The following is a 22,393-nucleotide window of genomic DNA, read 5'->3' as shown; positions in this document are numbered from 1 at the left end:
TCTTCATACGTCACGTAAATAATTAATACGTTATGCCAAATCACAGGGTACTTAATGTGTATTTTTAGCAATATCCACGTTATTAATAGGACCATCATCGTGCTGAGTAAAATATTTAATAAATTAACTATAATCACAGGATGAAAGGCCGTCTAATATCAACACCGAATGGGCAAAAGGTCCTGAGTGATTTATCGTAACGACTAAATGATGGTGTAGCGTGTGAAGTTCAATCTATCATATGCGGGAAGGTACTTTTTTAATCGCCTTCAAAGGTGTGTTTCGCTTCATAACTTCGTGCAAAGATCAATTAATTTCCGTCAATAGGTTACGGCTCTTTCTGGTCTAGGAACCTGTCGTGTTTGCTGCGCTATCACGAACTTTACGAAATCAATAGCGTTCATCGTGGTCCTCGAAGTAATGACTATAATGGGATGTATTTTTCCGAAATAACCAAAGGGAAAATGATAATGATGATGATTATTTAAAACCATTAAATCTTGTTTATAAATATAAGCAATTGTGTGACAAATTACACTGTAGACGTATCACGTACTCAAGGTCCATAAAACAATATCAATTACAAGTTAATTATGCCATTGTGTAAACAACCCATTTTTTCAAGCACAGTACGTGATACGACATTAATATTGTTTCAGAATTTCAAAAAAAAAATTATATTTCACGTGACACCCCGGAGCAAAATCCATAAGCTGCAAGGAGCTGGTTTAAAAAAAAATGAAGCGCCGCCGGTTTTATGAGCACTAATACCAAGGCAATCAGGGGATTGGCAAACAGAGGGATCAACTTTTCGAAAGCATTGTTTGAACAAGAAACGCGGATTCTGTTCACAATGTGTCTCTGAATATTCATGAGGGGCTCAAGATAGCGAAAATCAGGCAGATTGTCGGGTGTCTTGTTAAGGAAAATCACATGTTTTACGTATTTGGATAGGAATTGATTTCGATTGGTTATACCCTTATTAGTTGTTTTGTTATTGGATTACTCAGAGAGTATTGTTTGAGCATCTCAAGGAACAGCTCCGATCTATCTTAAAATTTTGAACTTTAAAACTAAACATAACTCGAACAACTCAAGATACAAGCACGAACGTCGAATCCTTTATCCCGATGATAAAACATGTAACATGCTGAGCACTCTAGTTATAGCCGCTGATTGCTCATAATATAATGGCATATATTTCACGAATCTATCTATCCAGAGAAGTTGAACAATCCTATGTTCCACATACTCGTTTAAAATTGCAAAAGAAGGTGTTGCTAAAAAAAAATACAACACATTTCTCCTCCTTCACACCATTCCTGCTTTAAAGATTAAATGTGTTAAAAGTATCTGAATCTTTTAATGACTTCATAATTTATGCACCTGAATGATTCAGAGGAACGTTCATTGTTTGCTTATGGATATATATGGATTTTATTTTTCAAAGGATCTTCAAAAGATAGTGGGCGCTAATGGGTTATCAGGCGATCCACGCATTGGAATTGTGCCCTAGACTCTTACTTACATTTTCTTAGTACGTGGACAAAAATTCACTTCAATTCATTACAATTGCAGAAAGGCTGAATTAATCATACATAATATAACAAATGCAATTATTGATTATTTTAGAGTAATGAATGCATATTGGTCTAAAATAATCGAGAATTTTTGAGGCACGAGTTAAATGTATTTGGAAGAGAATTACATCAACTAAATGCGAAGTATTTATAACTGTTTTAAAGAATTTTTAACTCAACATAGATACTAAAATAGTGATGAAATTTGCTGACAGGAGTTTTTAATAATTGTACCTGATTTTTGACGTGGTAAATTAATTTTGCTGGAAAAAACTGATGATGATATCCAAACTGAAACTTTCAACGTTTCCTTCGCCGTAAATTACATCAATCTATTTGGAATTCCAATTTTAATTTGGAAGCTCTTTGAAGACGAAAAAACCATTCTAAATTCGTCAACATCATGTCAGACTTTAAGATCTTAAAATCCAAAATTACACTTTTATACCAGTACATTTCAGTCGTGTTACTGCAAGTTTGTAAACAATAATTAAAAACCGCTTTTATGCTCGATTTTATGCGTGTGTTAACCCAAAATCGAAACAAATTAGGCACACAAACCAGTGGCATTCAAAGGATTTTCCAATTTGCTGTAACATCCCACCTATACTACCTAATAAATAAGTTGCTTTCTACCTTATTTCCCTCTAATTCGATCGATTTACATACAAATAGTTTGGCTCGTCGACGTTTCTACGAGTAACCGGCCGTTTATGGGCAAATTGATTCGATTCAGGAAAAGTACATCCAATGAAGCGTAACTTCTTTTGTCCATAAACAAAATTAAAATATGATCACTGGTTGGTGGGTATAATTCCTCCAAAGTTTCTCAACATCTCGTAATGATAGGAATGTTAACTTTCCGGTGTGCGAGGGTTTTTTGAGCTCAATTACCGCGTCTTTAGAATATGTGATCGCATTCATTTGCTGCTGATATAACCAGATTGTCAAGCCGGTCCTGTCGCGTTGCCCAGTGAATTAAACGTGTATAGGGCCCCTGAACCGGTTTCAGGAGGCATCGTTTTAAATTGCATTCCCTACACTATTCACACTGCGAATTACAGCGTAAAATCATAGTTTTTATAATGGGTTTAATTAAAATCTAGATCTTTGATAGGATTAAAAAGTAATCTCCGTTTTATTGCTTCGGACCTCCTCTCTAGGTTGAAGCACAATTCCGAAGATATAACCTAAATATCAATTTTTCTCTCATTTGACTCACAGATAATCAAATATTAAAACCTAATCTCACTGAATCATAATTGTTTTTTTTTAGACTGGAAAATAAAGTTATTTATGACCGTCAAAAGTCAAGGTTAAGGCCAAAGCGAATGTTAAAACGCAAAAAACCAGCGGCTAACTTTTGCGATGTAACCCAGGCGATTAAAGTAAATTTGGCCGGTGTTTACCAGCGGTTTCGGTTGAATTTCATCTGGGAATGAGTGCTAAGAACAAATCGAAATATAAATACATATGGATCGTTTAAGCTGAAAATTGCAGGGGCGGATTTAAATTAATTAAATAAGATATTCCATGATTCAAATACAATCTCACAACTATCAGAAACGCTCTTTTCTTCAATTTCTTCAATTACGTGTTCCCATGCAGGATGAACACGGAAAACCGTCAAATTTTCTGCGACTTAAAAAACCATGAAAATGACCCTGTACGTGTGCAAAAAAAGCCCTTTGCTTTATAATCTTAATCCGCGCTTTTGAGATTCTGTTTGTAGTGTAGCCGTAAATATGTACTAACAATCCATTTTGAATAATCACTACACAGTCCTCACGACCAAACAATGTCGGCATGAATGGTGTCTCGCATTAATGAATGCACCGACCTGAACTAGCGACTAATAATTTCCTCCTCGAACTCAAACAAAATTGAATAAAAAATCGTTAAAAAGAAAAATAATTGCTTAACAAGTATATCAAAAGCCCAACTAACTAAACACAAAAGGAGCGCCACGGTATAGCTAAACCGGCGCGATAAGGTCGGATGATTTACATTTAAAACTGTTTTGTAGCAAGATAAAGTGGCCTATAAAATGAACGTGCATAATGGGTTTGCCATCTGTTTGCGGCCCGGTTATGTATGCAATTAGAATAGTTCCTTGCGTTCACGACCAGTCATATTTGTATATAATTTACATTTGAATAAATCTTAATGGGTGGCTGCCAACGGCGAAGATGCGGAAACGTCTTTTGGATACGCATCATCTACAGCAGGCAAAATAAGTGTTCAATCTTTACACTATGGTGGATGCGCATATTGCTACTCCAAAGCAAAATCTTGACAAAATGTTGATGCGGTTCATGATTTAATCTGAGAAAATTAATAAAATTAACACATTTTTGTTTCTTTTTTTAGATTTTGTTAGTTAACACTGGTTGGAAACTTGGGTAAAACTAGTATTTAGGTAGTTAGTAGTTTACAAGAAGGCATTAAAAAAGTTGTCTATTGTAAGACGAGGTAGCGATTTTAAGTAAAACTCCCTGGACACGAAAATACTTTATAATCATTTTCTGCAATGTTTGTAAATTTTGCTCGAAGAGAAAACTTTGACGTATTTATGTGATTTTTCCTAGTGCGCCACTGTCGCAGAGAACGTCTCTATTATTGGCAATAAATTCGTGTTATTTTCCCAATTATTTCGGTCGAAATCGATCGCGCTTGGGAGGAAATTTGAAATTCAGTTTTAATTATCAGGGATATAATTCCGCCACTGATTAATAAATGGCGGATCAGCAGTAAATAGGAACTTTATTGATGACGGTGAACGGCGCGCGACGCAAATTTAATGGCATCTGATTAATGAACGTACAGGAGTTGCAGCCTCGGTCCCTGTTCAGTTAGTTGATTGGATTTTGAACGATTCCATTAGAGTCGTTGGCCAAATTCAATTAACATCTTCCTCTGTGTAGGTACTGCATTTTGTATGCGGGTGAAGTACCCCAATGTATGTTAACCATTAAAACCGCAGAGGATGAACACATCAAGCCGTTAGCACCACGCAAAACAAAAACACGCAAAACTAAATATTTGTTTTGCCATTCGCGGGCGTCTGTTCATTAACTCTTGTACTTCGTGGTTTAGTACCTAGTCGGTTGTACCGGGGATAAGCGAGAAATGTAAATAAATTTACGACCCGAAGTTTATGTTCATGTTTGTTATCTTAATACAAAAGATAATTTAATGGTTGTTATGGCATTTTGAACATGTGTATACGTTTATGAGAGGCGTTAACAAGTTTGCAGGAGGGGGGCTGCATACATACCTCTCTCGGTGGTATTTCTGGTGAATTGTTTTCTGAGAAAAAGCGACAAATCGCCAGATTTACCTTTCTTCTGCTATGCTGAAATGATGATAAAAAACAGCAGAAGACAAACAAAGCTATTATTTATTTGGCCAAATATTTTCTCTTCTAAATCCTCTGTGACATTCGACTATATTTTTTTGTCATATAACCAAATGCACTACTAATAGCTTTTCTCCTCACGGAAATGCCCAATTTCAAGTTCCAACAAATCCAACAATTACAATGAAAATTTTTATTTCAACAATTCACAGGAACTGCCGAAAATTAATTAAACATTTCAAAAATTCTCGTAAAATTACCCATTCCTTAAATGTGGTCAGAGTTCGACAGGTAATGACGAAGGTTATTATTACTATATTTTTGTACTCAGCACAAAAGCTTACTTTTCCGCATTAAAACAATTTTTGGGATAAATTAATTACATTCTTACTCCGAACAAGTTGTGCCAGTGACTTCCAATATTAGTGTCAGTGGTTAGAAATCTAGGCTTACTATTTTTTTCCTTCTCGCCTGCAGAAAATCTTAATTTTCTGCACTTAAGTTGTTTTTTTTTGTATAAATTGACTATGCCATATTTAAATAATTAATAAATTAATCATCACGATAGGTCACACAAAAAAATATTTATAGGTAAACATATCTTCCTATTACAGTGCGTCAAAGCTGTCGTCGAGTGGGAAAAGGTCAAATAAGTAGGCGTTCAAAAATAATAGCAACTACCTTATTCGCAAATACTACATGCATAAAATTGTGTATTCTAATCGAAAACATTTATAAAGGTATTTAATAAAAAAAGAAATTGTATACCACTGTATGGTTTGTTGACCAGTATAAACGTATTTTACTGCTTGCAAAGGTTTCCGTATGATCTATCCTGATGACTAATTTCTTCATTGTTGAGATATAGTATACATTCCTAGCCCCAACGAATTCTTGCACAATCTTTAACGCTGTACACTGAAATGTACCAGCGATTTTCAAGAAATTTCTTAGTGCCACTGAGTAGAAATCTAAAGTTAACTACCAGTGCTGTTTTTCTACATGGAGTATCTTCGCGAAACTTGATCCAAGGACGCGTTATACCTAATTAGTTCGTTACGTAACAACAGAGCGCTTTAAAGGCTGTTCACGCTATATTGAAAAATAAATCAACGTTTAAACACCACGGTATAATAAATCATTCCCAGTTCATTAAACTTGTATATCCTCGGTTGTTAATATAATTTTTCCTTTTGGGCGCAGAATGTTATTAATGGTCTGTTGGAGTACCACGAATGTCAATCATGCGGAGGCTCTATAGGCGATTGCATCCTGCGATACAATCGTGGCAATTACGCTAAAGGCCGTGATTAGAATGATTCTGAAACACCATCTGCACACTGAAACAATATTAACTCCGTTAGTTTATTAATGCTGTTAGCGATAAATCGGTTCATATCACAGTGGTGAACGTTCCCATGGAGGTTGCATGGTAAAGTGGAGGAACCTCAAGGACATTCAAGCAAAGCCCGTGGTAACACTCATTAGTCCATCTCCAGCTTCCTCAAAATGGATAAAGCATTTGAAAGAAAGGGAATGTCAGGAATTCCTAGATTTAGAAGCTCGACCAAAGCCAATTCAGTGTTAGTACTATAAATAGCAATTTTCTTTTGGCGGGTTAGTTCAGCATTTTCAAATATCCAGCTCGTTTTAAGTAAGAGTTGAAATATTCCACTTCAACGGTTAATTCAAATATACAGTCCACGAATACCAAGTAGACAAAGAGTAAAGAACGATTTAGATTTTTTCAGTCAGATCGCTGACCGATAATATGAATCGTCCTTAAAGGGCCTTTATGGATGATTCACATTATCAATCAGGTCACGTTCTGATTGCGGTCAAGTCAAATATTGTAACATGCGTTTTGCATTGTTCGTTTATATTAGCGGTCTTGATCAAACAATACAAAATGCAATCGTAATTATTGTAAAAGTGTAATTGTTTAGCCGTGACTTGACCATGTCCGCTAATGTAAATATACAATACCAAACAAATGTTGCAACATTTGATTTGACCGTGATCAAATCGTGATCAGATCGTGATCTGATCGCTAATATGAATCGTCCTTTGATTAAGGTAGGTTGAGAGGTCAGTGCAGAATAGTTAGTTTAAAACAATTATGTATTTTTCAGTTCATGATTGTGCAAGTGGGATTTTAAAATTGGTAAAAAAATAATCTACTTGGCTGGGTTATTGCTGGTGATGGTAGGTATTTGCTCTTTAAGTGATTCTCCTAACCTATCAAATAAGTACAGAGATAATCTCTTGTCGAACTCTAATTTAAAACCCAGTCAACAATGACGATAAAAACTAAGTGCTGATGGTACCCAGGCAGTTTCGAGAACCAATTTTCTAAATCGCCTTGTAGCTGGTGCGATGCATCAAGTACCCATGCACCAGTTATAAATCAAACCACATTTGCGCTAGAGCCAAACTGCCGCCAAGCAGGGCATATTCTTGGAATAGTAAAACCTTGACTTTGTTGTTTACCGAGTGGAACAAGGATGATGCTTGATAAAAACTACTTAGTTACAGTTGACATGTGTTCAAGGACAAAAGCCCAATTGGGGCCTGTACTCGGGTGCTCGAGTGGGTACGTGGTACTCCGCAATCAATGTCAAAATAACGAAAATTGGTATGCGTATCAATTCTTCGAAACGATTTTTTTGTTCTTCGACGATAACCCCCAAGGTCCCGCGTAATCCCATGAATGTAAATGATAACGTGATAAAATAAATCTCCTTAATTAATGGATTCTGGTCGTTATACAAATACTGATGGCTTTATGCCTCATTAGGCCACGATGGGCATCGTTTCAAATCGAATATAATTTTATGTGTACGTTTATGGACGGATCAGGATGTCGCCTATTAGTTTTATATACACTTTATGCCGAGGCAGACAGGGCGGGCCGTTAATTTAATAAACCCTACATAAAGCACTTCGCTGACCCCGAAATTCTAGTAAATAAAAACAATTATTATTTAATAAATCGTTTAAACAGACGCAATAGACATGTCATTACCGGGACATAAAACGAGATGAACATTAACGTCAAGGTTTTCGAGTAAAATACAGACGTCCGAGGGAACTAAGTAGCATGTTTTGTAATAATTATTATTATGTTACGGTAATTTGTTGCGATGCGGTTCCCTAATGGTACCCGTACCAATATAAATTTGCCGAGTAATCGAATCATGTGATTAGGATAACGGAGGCCTTGTCGCGAACGGATATGCGAAAATTAACCTTATCTTACGGAGGATTAAAGTTTATCTCGGAATCTTTTAAGATAATGTATTATTCATGACGCGTAGGCTCAGTAATTCGTTATGTCGAGTCGATAGCAGCTCACTTTCTGTATTGGAGGTTTTATTAATATTCAAAGGGAAAATGCAACTACATGAGGAAAAGCCATTTTCCAACTGTTCAAAGAGACTGTTAATCCCTAACCAAATTAATTTGATGTTGACAAAGGAACTAATTTGCTAGCATCCTACTAGAGTCGTTACTCTATTTGGCCCAACTTCCGAGGAAGTGAGGATTTTGGGGCTATCGGCGGTTAACTTGGTATGTCGAGGGTTCGACGAAATTTGATTTGCTCTGCGAAAGGGCGAATTCAAACTATGAGTTTAATTATGCTGTTGTTGGACAAAGACCTCAGCAGTGGTTTTATTTTCATCTTAAAAATGCAAATTTCGCAGGCAAACAGAATTCCAAGGTGCGAACAATAAAATATCCATGAATATTAATAATGATGTATTCGCATTTAAAATTACAAACAGCTCATAAATAGCAGGCAGTTGATAGGCATTAATTGTAATTGCTTTAAACATGCCTGGGCTTCAGAAAATAGGATTTTGAATTTTAATGATCCGAAACATACATTTTATGTAAATTATTTAACAACGCTACCTAAAAGTTTTATAAATATCTGACATTGAACTGAATAAGTGGAATCGACTTCTTTATCTTATGTTACCCAGTTTTGCGGTCTGAAGTGTCATATATTCCCGGAAGATATTATTGGTCATCATTGACTGTTCTTTATTAGCAAATCTTAAGCTCGTTTTAAATGTTTTAAATTTCCTGTGTTCTCTGATCACTTAATTTCACTAATCCAAAACGATTTAAAATAAGTGTCTTTGCGTTAAGCCATTCAACTAAAAGCCAACACAAATTTTACAAAATTATAAACCGATCATGAACAATGTTTTCTGTCAGAGCCTACAAAGTATATACACTCGCTTCTTTACAAGAAAAAGGCGTTACTAACAAGGTTCCTTAATATTATGCAGATGTCTCGAATCAATCTTGAGAGCTCAATAAGGGGACTTCCTAATTAATCTTCATTTTCGGAGGTGCTTAAGATCGGCTACTCGTGTGTATTTAAACTGTTTGCTTTTCGTCGGGTGGGTGTCCACTTGAGTAATAAAAAAATGGAAATAACTTTCAGGGTTAGTGACTTGAGAATTTCCCTATAACCTACCTTTAAAAATCAAAAGACAGTAACCAGAGAATTAAGCTCAGTTTATAGATTTGCGATTTATGTAACGTAACGTAAAGTTTTATGCATAACATAAATTTTATGACAGCTTACCATTGTTAGACTAATGTCAATAAATGACGTTTTCACCAATTAAACTGTCAGTCTACGTGCGTAAATTTGTTTACATCGAGGTTTGTCCGTATACAGTATGTCCTTTCTTGGGCCCTCTATCTGTGGACATACTGTATACTGTATCCAAATAATAAAGAAGTTAGTCATCATGATAAGTCGCACAAAAATCTACGAATTGCAAGCAGCAAAACATATCTATGACGGTCGACAAGGTGTGCAATGGTTCAAAATAATACACATTTTTAAAATTCTCACATTGACCTAAAATTTCAATACAATGCCTTTCTTATGTTTATTAAGGTATTTAACAAAAAAAAAATGTATATTTTCTATTAAAAGACACAATATTATGCAGGTAGTATTTGCGAGTAAGATAGTTGCTATTATTTTTAAAAGCTTACTTATTTGACCTTTTACCATTTAATAGCAGCTTTGACCCACTGTAATGAGATGTGTTTACCTGTACATATTTTTTGGTGTGACCTATCATGATGACTAATTTCTTCATTATTTAGATAGAGATATTTTATTATTAAATATAGTATGATTTGCATGGTATTTACATGGAATTCCCCTGCATGTATGGGCTTTTTAAAATCCTATAGAAGGAAAAAAATGGGATAGACAAACATGGGATAGTTGTTGTGAATTTTCCTGCAAATAAAACTCACTCCAAAAATAAAGCTTTTTTTAGTTTTAGATCGATCACATCATAAAATCAAAGAATGAAATTTTTTTCGTTTTTTCATTATTGCAATGGGAGCTTATACTCATTTTGTGAGCAGTGATCGATTATCTCGAACTTCAAAATTTTAGCTTAAAATATGATAGAAAAAAGGTAAGTGTGAAAAAGGTGATATGATTGTCTAAGAAAATTCACATGCATATTAATGGGTCACTAATAATCCAATTTAAAGAATAACTTTTGATAAATGTAACAAAAGGAATGCTGTTTCAATTGGACGGGAAATTACATCTACTTTCAATCTAACATTTTTACAAGTATATCTCTAGGATTTAGGGTTTCGTCTCCAGAGAATTAAGGCTAAACGCCATTATTCATCATCTTTGAAGTATTACTGAAATATTTCAGAATTCTTCTTAAATATTTTACAACAAGTAAAAGGTAGCGGTGTTATGTCTAACAACAAAAGGACGTCATAGGGGACTAATACATGACTTCTTCCATTAAAAAAATAGAACAAATTATAATGAAATGCAGACAATTGTTCATTATGTCTCTAAAAATTTTATTTTTTCTGACTGAAAATCTTTCATAAAAAAGTTCCATCGTGGCTATTTCTCCAAATGAAATGTCGAAATGTGTAATCGTGTGAATTGGGGATGAACAGCATCTACTTCCAAAACACAAATAAAAAATTTTAATCTAATTTACAAAAATTTAAATAAAAATTATAAAAAATTTAAAAAAATTAAAATTTACAAAAAACTAAAGCCAATATTTCAAACACTAAATAGTAAAAAGACAATGTATTAACGGCAGTATATGATATCCGTCAGTATGAAATTTTCGTTAGTTTATCCAGTTATCATTGAAAAATTTAAAAAAAGATCTATTGCAATCAGTTTTATTTCAGCAAAAAAACTGGCAAAAAAACGTATCAAACTCGAAATCCGCCACTGTGTTCGTTCTGGTCAGACGCATTATTAACCCCCGTTATTCACCCCCAACTGATTACGTTCCCGTGTGTTGTCGCCAGGGAAGGGGTTTGTTTTGCAGGTGTGAGACAGGCCAAATACGAAATGAATGTGTTTACCTGTAAAATATGCTCCCTTGTTTTCTTTCAGACATGCAATCCAATTTTTTATCAGCTACTTTATACGCTCGGAGGGTAGGAATTAACCGTGCGTTTGGAATATCAACTAAACGAGTGATTCATGAAGCAAACGCCGAACCATAATTGGTGCCTTGAAAAAACCCCACCCAAAGAAAAATGCCTAAATGGGAGTAATACGCGTTCGTTTCTGGTACCACCTAATTACATAAATATTGCGACCTTTATGAGCGTACCACAATTTAATCTAAACAGGTTCGTATATTTTATTAAAATACCTTTGCTGGTGAATACCTAATGAGAGATAAATAAGTGGATTATTGCTTCATGGCATTCGGGCTTGGATGTTTTCTATTTGGTATTATGGTTATATTGCCTACCGGCTGTTTATTTAAGTGAATGGTTCGAATAATTCCGAGTTTGCCACAAACGGATAAGCTACAGATTGCCAATAATAATTATTATTGCTCTGTAATGACTCATTTTGTAACTCATGCCATAAAGGTGCTTGCTTAATCAAATTAGTTCCCTAAACACGAAAGGGAAATTTCACTTTCAGATATTAAAAAATATCCTTCCGCCTCCCGTTTCAAACCAGATGAGGGGGGCGGGCTTCTTATATCGATTTACACGGTGAAATTAATTTTTTCGTCATTAATTTTAACAGTTCCTTCCCCCTTTTTGGGCCCGAGTGGCAGGTGGAGTCTTAGCGAATTTATATTGGAAAGGCGTTCATTGGCGTAGTCGATTATTATTCATGAAAGCAAAATTGACTGTAACACGATAGCTAAGCTTCTTACAAAAAACGCCTTGAATATGTAATTTGATCTTTCAAGCAACTCTGAGCAACACTAACTAGACTTAAAATATATTATCTGAATATTATTATCGGAATACCTTTGACTTTCTAGATTAAGGTATTACCTGAAGTCAATAAACCGACATAAAAATAGACAAAAGGTGTTAATTAAACACACGTATAACAATAGACTTTAATAAGGTTGAGCGTAGGTATTATGTTGTTTATACCGGATGTTCCAATTTATGGCCCTTTTGATGCGTGTGTGGGCTACAGAGGAGCTGCTGATCAAAAGCCGAAGCTTTATTGTATCTCTGCGATAATAAAATAATCCAATTTGGCTAATAACCAGTCCTTTGAAATAACAAACTGCGTCATTAATAATGGCGAGGTCGCAACATTAAACAAAACGACTTCAAACAAGTGGGTAGCGTTTTAATAATAACTTAATAAGCGGGAACACCGACCGCTGTTTTGCTACGCCAACGCTCTCTTCGTCAGCTCCAACTAAAAACAATTTTTCAGATCATTATAAAGTCTACAGAGTTGTGAGGATTTAAGGTACTTGATGAGATATAATTTTTTTCAAAAATGACATTGCAAATACCAACAAGACAATTTTTTTAAGCAGACCGTCCTGTGTATACATATTTACATTTTATATAGTTTATATCAGTCCTAGACAATTACCATAAGATATGTTGTAGTGTTATTTTGAACTGTTTTCGCAATATAAATTTGATATTTTCTAGAAATATTGAAAACTGTACGTCGATTCGCGCTCAAAACACAAAATGCTTACAAAAATTATTTGTGACGATTTGGAAAAAAATCTTCAATTTTAGTACATTTCAGCTTTCACAGCCGAAATAAAGTTAAATCGCACTTCAACTTACTGGAAGAAGATGAAGTCAAAAATTAACTATTAAACGGAAAAATGTAGGGAAAAGGTTGATGCCCATTTTTAAAATTTAACATCCTATAGGTGGTAACTCAGGTCAGGTTAGGAATCACCTCGGACATTATCCTTTACAAGCCTTGGCAACTAAATACATGGACGACCGAGAATTTTCATTAAAAATGTTCCTGCAAAGCAAAACAATGTTAAATGTGTCAACTCATGATTAATTAAAATTTCATGATATTTGAAACCATTGGTTTGTTGCTAACGTCACAAAATCGACTCTGCATGCTCTATAAAGCAAAGTAATGCCTAAAAATATACTTCGTTAATATGTCCCTTGAAAATCTAAGCAAAAGATAAAAGATGTAGCCGAAACAAAAGCGGCAGTTTTCATCAAAAAGTACAAAGATCAAAGAAGCAGTTCTCTACAAGATATTTAGGCAATATAGGATTCGCAATCAGGTACAAATGCATTTATCAAAAGCTGCTGGAGAATACACAAATCCGAATATGAATTTTGCGAGTTGAAGATAATTGAAGATCCCAAAATGAACTGAAAACATACACATATATGTATGTAGTATAAGTTTCCTTCAATTCATAATAGTCAGAAACGGTGTACATGAGATCTGTAAAATTAAGCTTAGCGAACTTCGCAAATGGCTCATACGCTGATGCCGAAGTTCAGTTGAAATCCCATTTGACCTTTGTTTATAACGAGAAAAGTCGGAAATGACAATCTGAAAACAAGTATTAATTTATGTGAATTGACAGGGACAAAGCGAGAGACCAAAGAACTAAATATATTCCAGAAAACAGGGTTCGATTCGAGAGTATTTCTACATAATACATGCACCTACCTTTAACCCTTGGAAAATGTATAGGGCAATTTGGGGTAAGAATGAGCCGAGAAGAAATATCGGGGACAGTAAAGTGAACATATTCGAAACTCACATATCCCAGTCTATATGCATGGCATTTCATGTTTTAATGTTTAAACTTTTACTACGAATTCTACATTTGAAAGAAAATAACCCAACTTTGCTATATAAACTATTTTCTAAAATTATTTTGTCAAGAAACGTTTTTACAAAGGTTTGTTCCCTAAGAAGGGCGCAAACCTTGGTAAAAAATGCACACAAAAAAGCTACAGTACCGATTTTTTCAAAAACAGTGCATGGTGCAAAAAAACTGGGAGCCACTATCGATATGTGCAATGTATCATTCAAATATATCCAGGCGTTCAGGCACCATAAGCCATTGGATCGTCCATAGTGGGAGAGATAGTACGTTTAGGGACAACGCCCTTTTCATGGAAAATATAACAAAGCCATCATTATAGACTTTATATAAAAGGGCATAAATTGTTTTTCAACTGTTAACTTTAAAAGCCTCCATTATTGGGTGTGTTAAATGACTGTGAAGTACGTTTCCTCGCTTTTTTTCCAAAACAGTTCAATAACAGGTTAATAATGGCACATATATGGCCCATTACCTACCTAGCGACCTCCTCGACCACAATGTTGTTCTCATCCCCATTATTGTTTTGCTGTAGTTTCCATGGAAATGAATGTGGAATAAAACGATACCATTAATGTTTTTTTTTTTAATTCAAGACGCGCTGTAGTTTGGCGTTTTGGAGTTGATTTAGGTAAGTTTATTGGAATTTTATAAAATCTAGTTAAATCTGATAGTGGGAAAATGGTGTATACTCGGAAATTGTGAATTACTTATAACCCTCACGTGTTAAATCCCTCAGCGCTGTGTACTTTTAAACTTGACGTTCGGATCATAACAATGTATTTAACAATCTTGATGTGTAATGCACTATTAGGATTGTAATACCAAAAACTTTTCACAAAATGTTACCTAATGTATTAATTAGAGACCAATTAAAGTAAAATTGTGATATAGTATACCACTCCCCGTAAGTTCCTTCATTAGACAGTATTTTAATCTAGAAAGGGACAATATATAAAGGATTGTTCCTAAATGTTAAGCAAAAATTTAGAGGGCTATTCTTTGAGTAATTTTAAGATTTTTTTGTTCTTTAACGATTTTAGAAAACATGCTCTGTTCCCTAGATACAAGGCCATAAATATTTATTGACTAAATTTTGTCTTTTTTATTAAAATGGTTAAAATACGCGTAACAAGATAGTGTGAATCTTGAAAACGACACTAGTAAACATGTTGAACATCACTTAATTTGAATACGTTTCCAAATTTGTCATTTTTAATCTTTTCCATCAGCAAGTCCTTACACGAAATGTATGTCAGTCATCTCAGCGTTCGTATAGGTATTCATGATAAAAAAAAGACTAAAAGTGATGAATTTGAAAACGTATTCAAATTAAATGACGTTCAACGTGTTTACTAGTGTCGTTTTTAAGATTCACACTATCTTGCTACGCTTATTTTAACCATTTTAATAAAAAAGAAAAAATTTAGTCAACAAATATTTATGGCCTTGTATCTAGGGAACAAAGCATTTTTTCTAAAATCAGCAAAAAACAAAAAATTCTTAAAATTACTCAGAGAATAGGCTCCTAAATTTTTGGCTAACATTTAGAAAACACCCTGTATACTTGCTTGAAGTTGCATTTATACGAGTGTGAAAGCACACTTTTGACACTCGTAGAAATGTGGAAAGTACGTGTTCGCGTACATGATCTGTTATCGCTAACAATTTGGACTCTGCGATTGTCAGGTAATGTTTCTAATGCGTTTTTATTTTCAAGGCAGGCGCAGAAAAACATATCTCGTGCTTCTAGCAGTTTTAAATCAAGTACTTATTTGGAAAATAAGCACCTGAACCTCAATTAGTTTTATGAACAAGCTTTTATAAAAGACTTGAGGAGCGTTAAAAAGCGAAGTGGAACCCCATTTCAAGCGGCACCGCAAAAACCGATTCAATATTTGCTTAAGTTTCCAATTTGTATGATGTGCACGCGCACACACGAACAATCTTGAAGTATTTACCTACTTCGTAGATGCAACGATTATACCTGGCATTATACATCGTAGAAAGCTAACACGGTCCATGCCGTGTTAACATAAATATAAATGCGGCAACAGCTCGCTGTCTGCCATAAATTACTGCGAAAAGTAGCATCTTTGCTGCGCGGTAATTTTATTTTATATAAGTCACGATGTAGTGTCAACACTGTATCTCCTGATATATCTGACAGGGCGAACCCGTTACAACCCGAACCTACTTCTTTGAGATTCGAACGCAAATCTGATGAGAAACTCAACCTTTGTGATTACCACTCTATGTCAAAACTTGTACGCCCATGAGTAAAAGAAATACGCATTTGCATGTTGTGTGACATGCACCTAAGGGGAGCACTGCTCGCATAAGGCCTGCGACACGACTTACTCCTATATCAGATGTGACATGCATACCTGAGCCCCGCTTTCGATAAGGTGGCACCGAAAGGGGTTGACCCTTCAAACAATTTCCTCTTTAGTTTTAACATATTACCGGGCAGGATAAAGCAAATGGCCATGTAATTCAGTCGTTGACCTTTCGGAGCGTGATCAAGCAAATTAATCGCTCAAAAATATCAATTTACTTACCATGGAGGGGACATTAAAATAAGCTTCAACTCCCGCAAAAGGAATCAATCTAAATTGGCCAATATGTACTTTGGGGGCTTTCAGGTCGGCTTTCCATTACACAGGACATGCCGGAGGATGCTGCTCGCTTGAAAATCCAGGAAAACCTCCGGAAAAACCTGTCGGCAAATCTCACGGGATGCCGTGAGGGGCGACTTAACAACCGAAGATGGAGAGAGGTTCTGCTATTTATAGCAGAAGGGTCACCTAAACCCTCTTTTAGAAAGTCAAAACGCTTTGTCTGGGACTGAACAGTCAATGCAAACAGACAAGTTTTTCAGCGGAAAGTTTGAAACTTTTCACCCAACTTAAAGATCATCATCACCGGGTTAGACTAGAGCCATTGGTAAGGCTAATAAAAATCAATAGCATAATAAGCACCAGTTAAGCCGTAAAATGCGAATAAAGCTTGCGAATTGTGTGCCGTGTGCCGTGTGCCAGAAGTGGCAGGTAATAAATAGCCGGATGCTTTTTTACAACCCCAAGACCGCTTAGAAGGCAATAACACCAAGAGCGCGATCAATAACGCACCCGGTGTGATACGGTCGACTACCTGTGTTCGCCTCTCTTAAAAATATCCGTATTCGGCCAAAAGCAAACCCGATGATTGGAAGGCTATCGGGAATTTAATCTTAAGATTAATGATTATTCTGAACGAGTTTAAATGAATTAGTTCGAAAGAAGCCGAATAAGAACAGTTAAGTAGTAGTGGTTTCCGAGATGGAATCGTTTAAGGCCAAAATTGGGCTCGAGATAACATCTCCCAACTTGTACAAAGCCAAATAAGAAAGGAGTAGTACTAGATTTGAAATAATGACAGACTTTCTGAGATCAACATAAAAGTTATCTATTGCTCCCTCTCCAAGGTTTCTAAAGTCGACTTTCCGCGGCGTGACGGGCATAGCAAAGAAATTTCAATGTGCGGAAGTTAGACTCGCGCATTGGATCACCTCTGGTCAAGCTCGAGTGAGGTACTGCATTTTCAATTTCAACTTTGATAGACGATTTACATAATCGGGCGGGTCAAATAATTTTAAAAATCATTTGAAATTCATAACTTAAGTTAATGAGCAAGAAAAAAATGCGTTACGTTGTAGATTTCCAATTTTTAAGCCGGCTATCCACGACACAGCGCGCTATCATTGATGACTCGCATCGCAATGACACATATACAGTGCGGAACATCGAGGGAACTGGATTAATTCTTAATTGGAAAAGTCAGTGGTTTATTAAAGAAATGAAAAATTACATATCCTGTGTATATTTTAATATTCGACTTTTAGTTAAATTCAATATTCAAATTTGACTAACTTTTTTCTGAGATCGACATTAAATTTCTGGTGGGCAAGGTCTCGAAAAAGTGATAAACCTCAAGGGAAACCCTTGTTTACTTAGTTCTGAAATTAATTCCCCCCGCTATCTTTCACTCGACCATAACGACTGTAATGGGGTAATAATCAGGGAAATTTGTATGAAATTTTACTTCATGTTACTTCTTCAGCAGATTCCTCATTTATTTGTCAAGATTAATGAATGAAATTTTATTTAAACTGGACCATTATACCCATATTATCTAATAGTGTAATCTATAAATATTTTCTAAATTCTTGCATCCTTCTAAAGTTCTACAAATTAGGGTATTTCTCATCAAGAGTCTTAAAATCCCTTATTATAACTTTTCTTTTCATTTCCTCTAGTTTTTTAAACCCTTTATATACCCGTATTAATAAAAATATCATAATATTAAATTAAATTACTATAACTAAACAGGTGTTCAAGTAATCCCGTGTTTAATAAAACTACTATTTAATACCTATTAGAACATAAAAATACACAAAAATAAATTCAAACCATAAATACCTAAATTGAGTAATCCATTCGAGAGCAGTTTCTGGTGGTTTATTTAAAGCTTACATTGGACAAACTGGTATGTACTTATTTGAGTCTTAGGTGAATAGAAAGTCGCAATAATCACGGTTTTATTCCACTGTGAGTACAGTAATTAGAAAGTGTATAAATATATATACCATCAGCGTACAATATAGTAAACCATATGAATTTCAACAATGGTATCTAGATATGAATTTGAGTGAAACTAAATACCTAATTAGATTAAATCGGATCTCGAATTCCATATTAAATTTTAGACGTATTTTTACATCGCAATAGGTATATTGATGGTCTTGAAAATCTTGAAAAACTGTTGCACTAGAGGACTATAATTTTTTTTTACATTTTTGATAACTATAAAATTACCTAGATATTAAAATGTACTATCAAAAAGTGTTACAGGGAATACAGAGACATGATGTGGAATGTGAACACCTAAATGAAAACTAATAATTATATTTTAGATGTCAATATCTCAAAAATATATGTATATATACATAAAATATAAATATACAAGAAATATTCTTAAAATTGAAAAGTTAGCTAAAAATTTCAAAATATACTTACCTACCTACAAGGCGAGTTTCTAATAAAAACAATTTGGTTCATATCTGCTTATCTATCTTGGATAAAATATTAGTTATGCTATAATTGAAAGAGGGAAATTTTAACATAATTGGAGACACCATTTTATATCATATGCTTGACACTATGCGATATGTTGACAATAAAGAGGGTTTGATATAGGGTAAAAGCGTGGATCAAAACCATGGTAAAAACTTAAAGAACATGAGTAAATATGTTCTTAAAACTAAAATGGACTTTCAAGGGTCTTTTGCTTGTGGTATTGTTTGGCAATTTTTTATCGATTAAATACCAAAATAACGCAATAAATACAACATTAAATAGGTGAGGTATTAAAAGAACCAAATTATTAAACACATAGGTATAGTGAGCTGCTAAGTAGTGCACTAAAAAGCACATAAACAAGAATATCAAAATATACCTGACTAGGCAGGACCTAAACCAAGGATAATTCCTGGGATAATTCACCACAAAATCGCAAGTAAGGTCGCCATTTAAAACATGTAACCAAAGTTGTAAAAGAACAAACTGGTGACAATTAAAGTAACTTCACCTTTCTTCTGACAATTGCATTGTGTCTCTGAGCATGATCCTCCCCATTGTCCCTTGCATTCTTTACATTATGGGAGGTATTTAATCTGGGGTTGTAAATTTTACTGTGTCAGTAAAGGGTCCACTGGTCCAATGTCCTGATGATTTACAACATCCCAAAATGTGGGACTTTTCTCATTTCATGGTTTCAGGCAAAAGTTGTGCCCCAAAACTTTGCATCCTTGTTAAAAAACAAGAAAGCAAATAAAAAAATTTATGGTACTAAATATTTAGTAGTTTTAAGCAATTTTAAAGATTTGGTAGAAATCCCTATTCGTTGATAATCAATTTAAATTGGCAAGGTCGAACAAGGTTCATTAAGTCTGGGAAATATTTCATAATGTGTGGTACTTAAGATTATTAAAAATTGAAACTATATGATTTGCTTGAAGTGGCTTTTGGACGAAGACTACCTACTTATTAAAAGCTTTCTTGAAAGCTTACCTGCCTGGGTAATATTAATAGGGATCTTAATAATGATCCCAATTAAAATCTTCTTGATTACCTAATGGGGTAATCAAAAATTAGTCCTTTGAATAGGGACCATTATTAAGATACTTATTAATGTTGTGAGAACAGAAAAGATGAAAGACGATGAGATGGACGACTGATTTAAATGATGATTTTGTTTAAAGAAATCTAATTATTTTCATCAGCATTTAAATAATGATTCTAATCAATTCTCAATTGACTTAAATCAGGCCAACTAAGAAGTCAACCCTGATTTCCATGGAAAAAATGAATGATCTGACTTACCTAATGTAAACAACGCATCCACCATTTAGTAATCTCTTCCATCCATAAGGAACAATGGTGAATTGGGGCTGCCCAATCCCAACCACAGGGGCCCCTTGTGGCTGCTGCGGTATGGGACCTGAAGGTGCCACAACCACCACTCCTCCAGGCCGCACACTTACACTGGGGTCATACACCACCATCTCGGGTGATGGATTCTGCACAACAATCATCCCCTCGTCAGCAGAGCTGAGGCTGCTGCAACTCGATTCGGCAGTCTCAGAGCGCACAGAATCACACCGAACACTTTGACTGGGTATTTCCGTACCCAAGATATAGGGCTCTGTATACCGGTCTCGATTATCACATTCGTCTCGTTTGATATTATCCAGGCGACCAGGACCGGTCCGATCACAAGACACAACTTCACCAGATGCACAGTTTTTGATGTTGGCCCCATTTTGGTAACTGATGTTATTCAAGGGGAAACCACCATGGGGCACCAGGTTTTCAAAATATCCTCCTTGGGTGAATATTTGTTGCTTATCACTGAAGGGCTTCGATACAGCCATGGGGGCCATGGTATGGTTCGGGTGGGGGTACCCAGGAGGGTGTATGTTCGCCTGTTGGGGCACATTTTGATGCTCGACTGCATAGGACTGGGCGAAATTGTCGTTTGATACGTAAACTACCACATTCTGGACATTGGCTGTTGAATTCAAATCAGGCTTTAATGCCATCGTACATGCATATCAACAGCCCCCTCGTAGTGCCCCCTTTTAAGCCACAAACGTCCTGAAAGCGTTAAAGATCAGAGTCAATTGCTGCAATTATGGATGCAATAAAACTTCCGAATTTTGAGAGGCAATAAACAGGGCATTGTGTAGACACAATAAGTAGCAATTCCTTACCTGCATGTCGTATAATTCTTCCTCCAACTGCAGGCTTTAGTAATAATTACCATTACAATCTGTTGTTGGCCAAAAGATGTTTTAAATTATCTGTTTTGGTAGTTGACGGCTGCTGGGTTAACCCAACACCTGTCCGTAAAACTCGCACTTATTCATGGCCAAATTGGGGTCCACACCACTTCTTTACCGCCAGTTTCATGGGAAAAGCCGAAAAAACAACGAAAAATCACTATTTTCCCATTCGTAAACAATTTCTATTTTTCAGGACTCGTTTAACACCGCTTAAAACTGAACACTGAAAAATGAAAACCATCTACACACTCCCAGAAGTCCTTGCGGTAAGGCGCCATATTAAAATCTGTCAAAAACAAAGTCAAGCCGAGTGACTGTGGCGCCATCGATTGATGCCTTCCTGAAGTAAAGAAATCGTTTCCTAGATGGCGAATGTTGTGTAACTTGGTTATCTATACAGGGATGAGACAGAACCGGCTTTTATTATTTTATTAATTATTTTTAAATGGGCCTATAATTTTTTACACCTATTTTGATAAATGTAATAACTGAAGTTACATTGTATATTGCAGAGTGTTTCCTCAATTATAGAAATAATTAAAGGAAATTAGGGTAAAAAGAAAAGGCATACACAATCGGCCGAAGTAAACTTCAGTATGGAAATTCATATTCATGTATGTATAATAAATTGTTCAATTTTTTTTTTAAATCTTTTCTTACAACTTACATATTGTTATAGCTCGGAAGAAAATGAAAAAGAAATTATAAAATTTCGTTTTTTTTTAAATGATTGTTAACGCAATGAAACTACTTCCTTGAACGCACAACTTTTGTTTCATTTAATCAAGTCTATATCTATGTACTATTTAGTACATTCCCATGCTGAACGTCTTTTCTTGGAGACACTGTATATTATTTCTTTTGAATATTGATTTTTAGACCGATAAGGGATTTGTTTACAAAAGGTTATACAGTTTTTTATATTTTTCGA

General features: G+C 35.1%; 1 protein-coding gene across 2 annotated transcripts in view; it reads right to left on the bottom strand.

The window, feature by feature from the left end:
* LOC136409485 (methyl-CpG-binding domain protein 5/6 homolog sba-like) overlaps positions 1 to 21,729 on the bottom strand; it is a 68,527-nt gene extending 46,798 nt beyond the window's left edge. For both annotated transcript variants that reach the window (XM_066390987.1, XM_066390988.1), the window contains exons 1-2: positions 21,391 to 21,729; positions 20,501 to 21,274 (exon numbers count right to left, since the gene is read on the bottom strand). In XM_066390987.1, coding sequence (XP_066247084.1) covers positions 20,501 to 21,219 — 719 coding nt within the window. In that variant the 5' untranslated portion in view covers positions 21,220 to 21,274; positions 21,391 to 21,729. The remainder of the gene's footprint in view (positions 1 to 20,500; positions 21,275 to 21,390) is intronic.
* Positions 21,730 to 22,393: the final 664 nt, after the last annotated feature.

Source organism: Euwallacea similis, chromosome 6, assembly GCF_039881205.1.
Source record: "Euwallacea similis isolate ESF13 chromosome 6, ESF131.1, whole genome shotgun sequence".
Lineage (NCBI taxonomy): Eukaryota > Metazoa > Arthropoda > Insecta > Coleoptera > Curculionidae > Euwallacea > Euwallacea similis.
The sequence above is the reverse complement of the archived record's forward strand: the minus strand, read 5'-3'. Positions and strand labels throughout refer to the sequence as shown.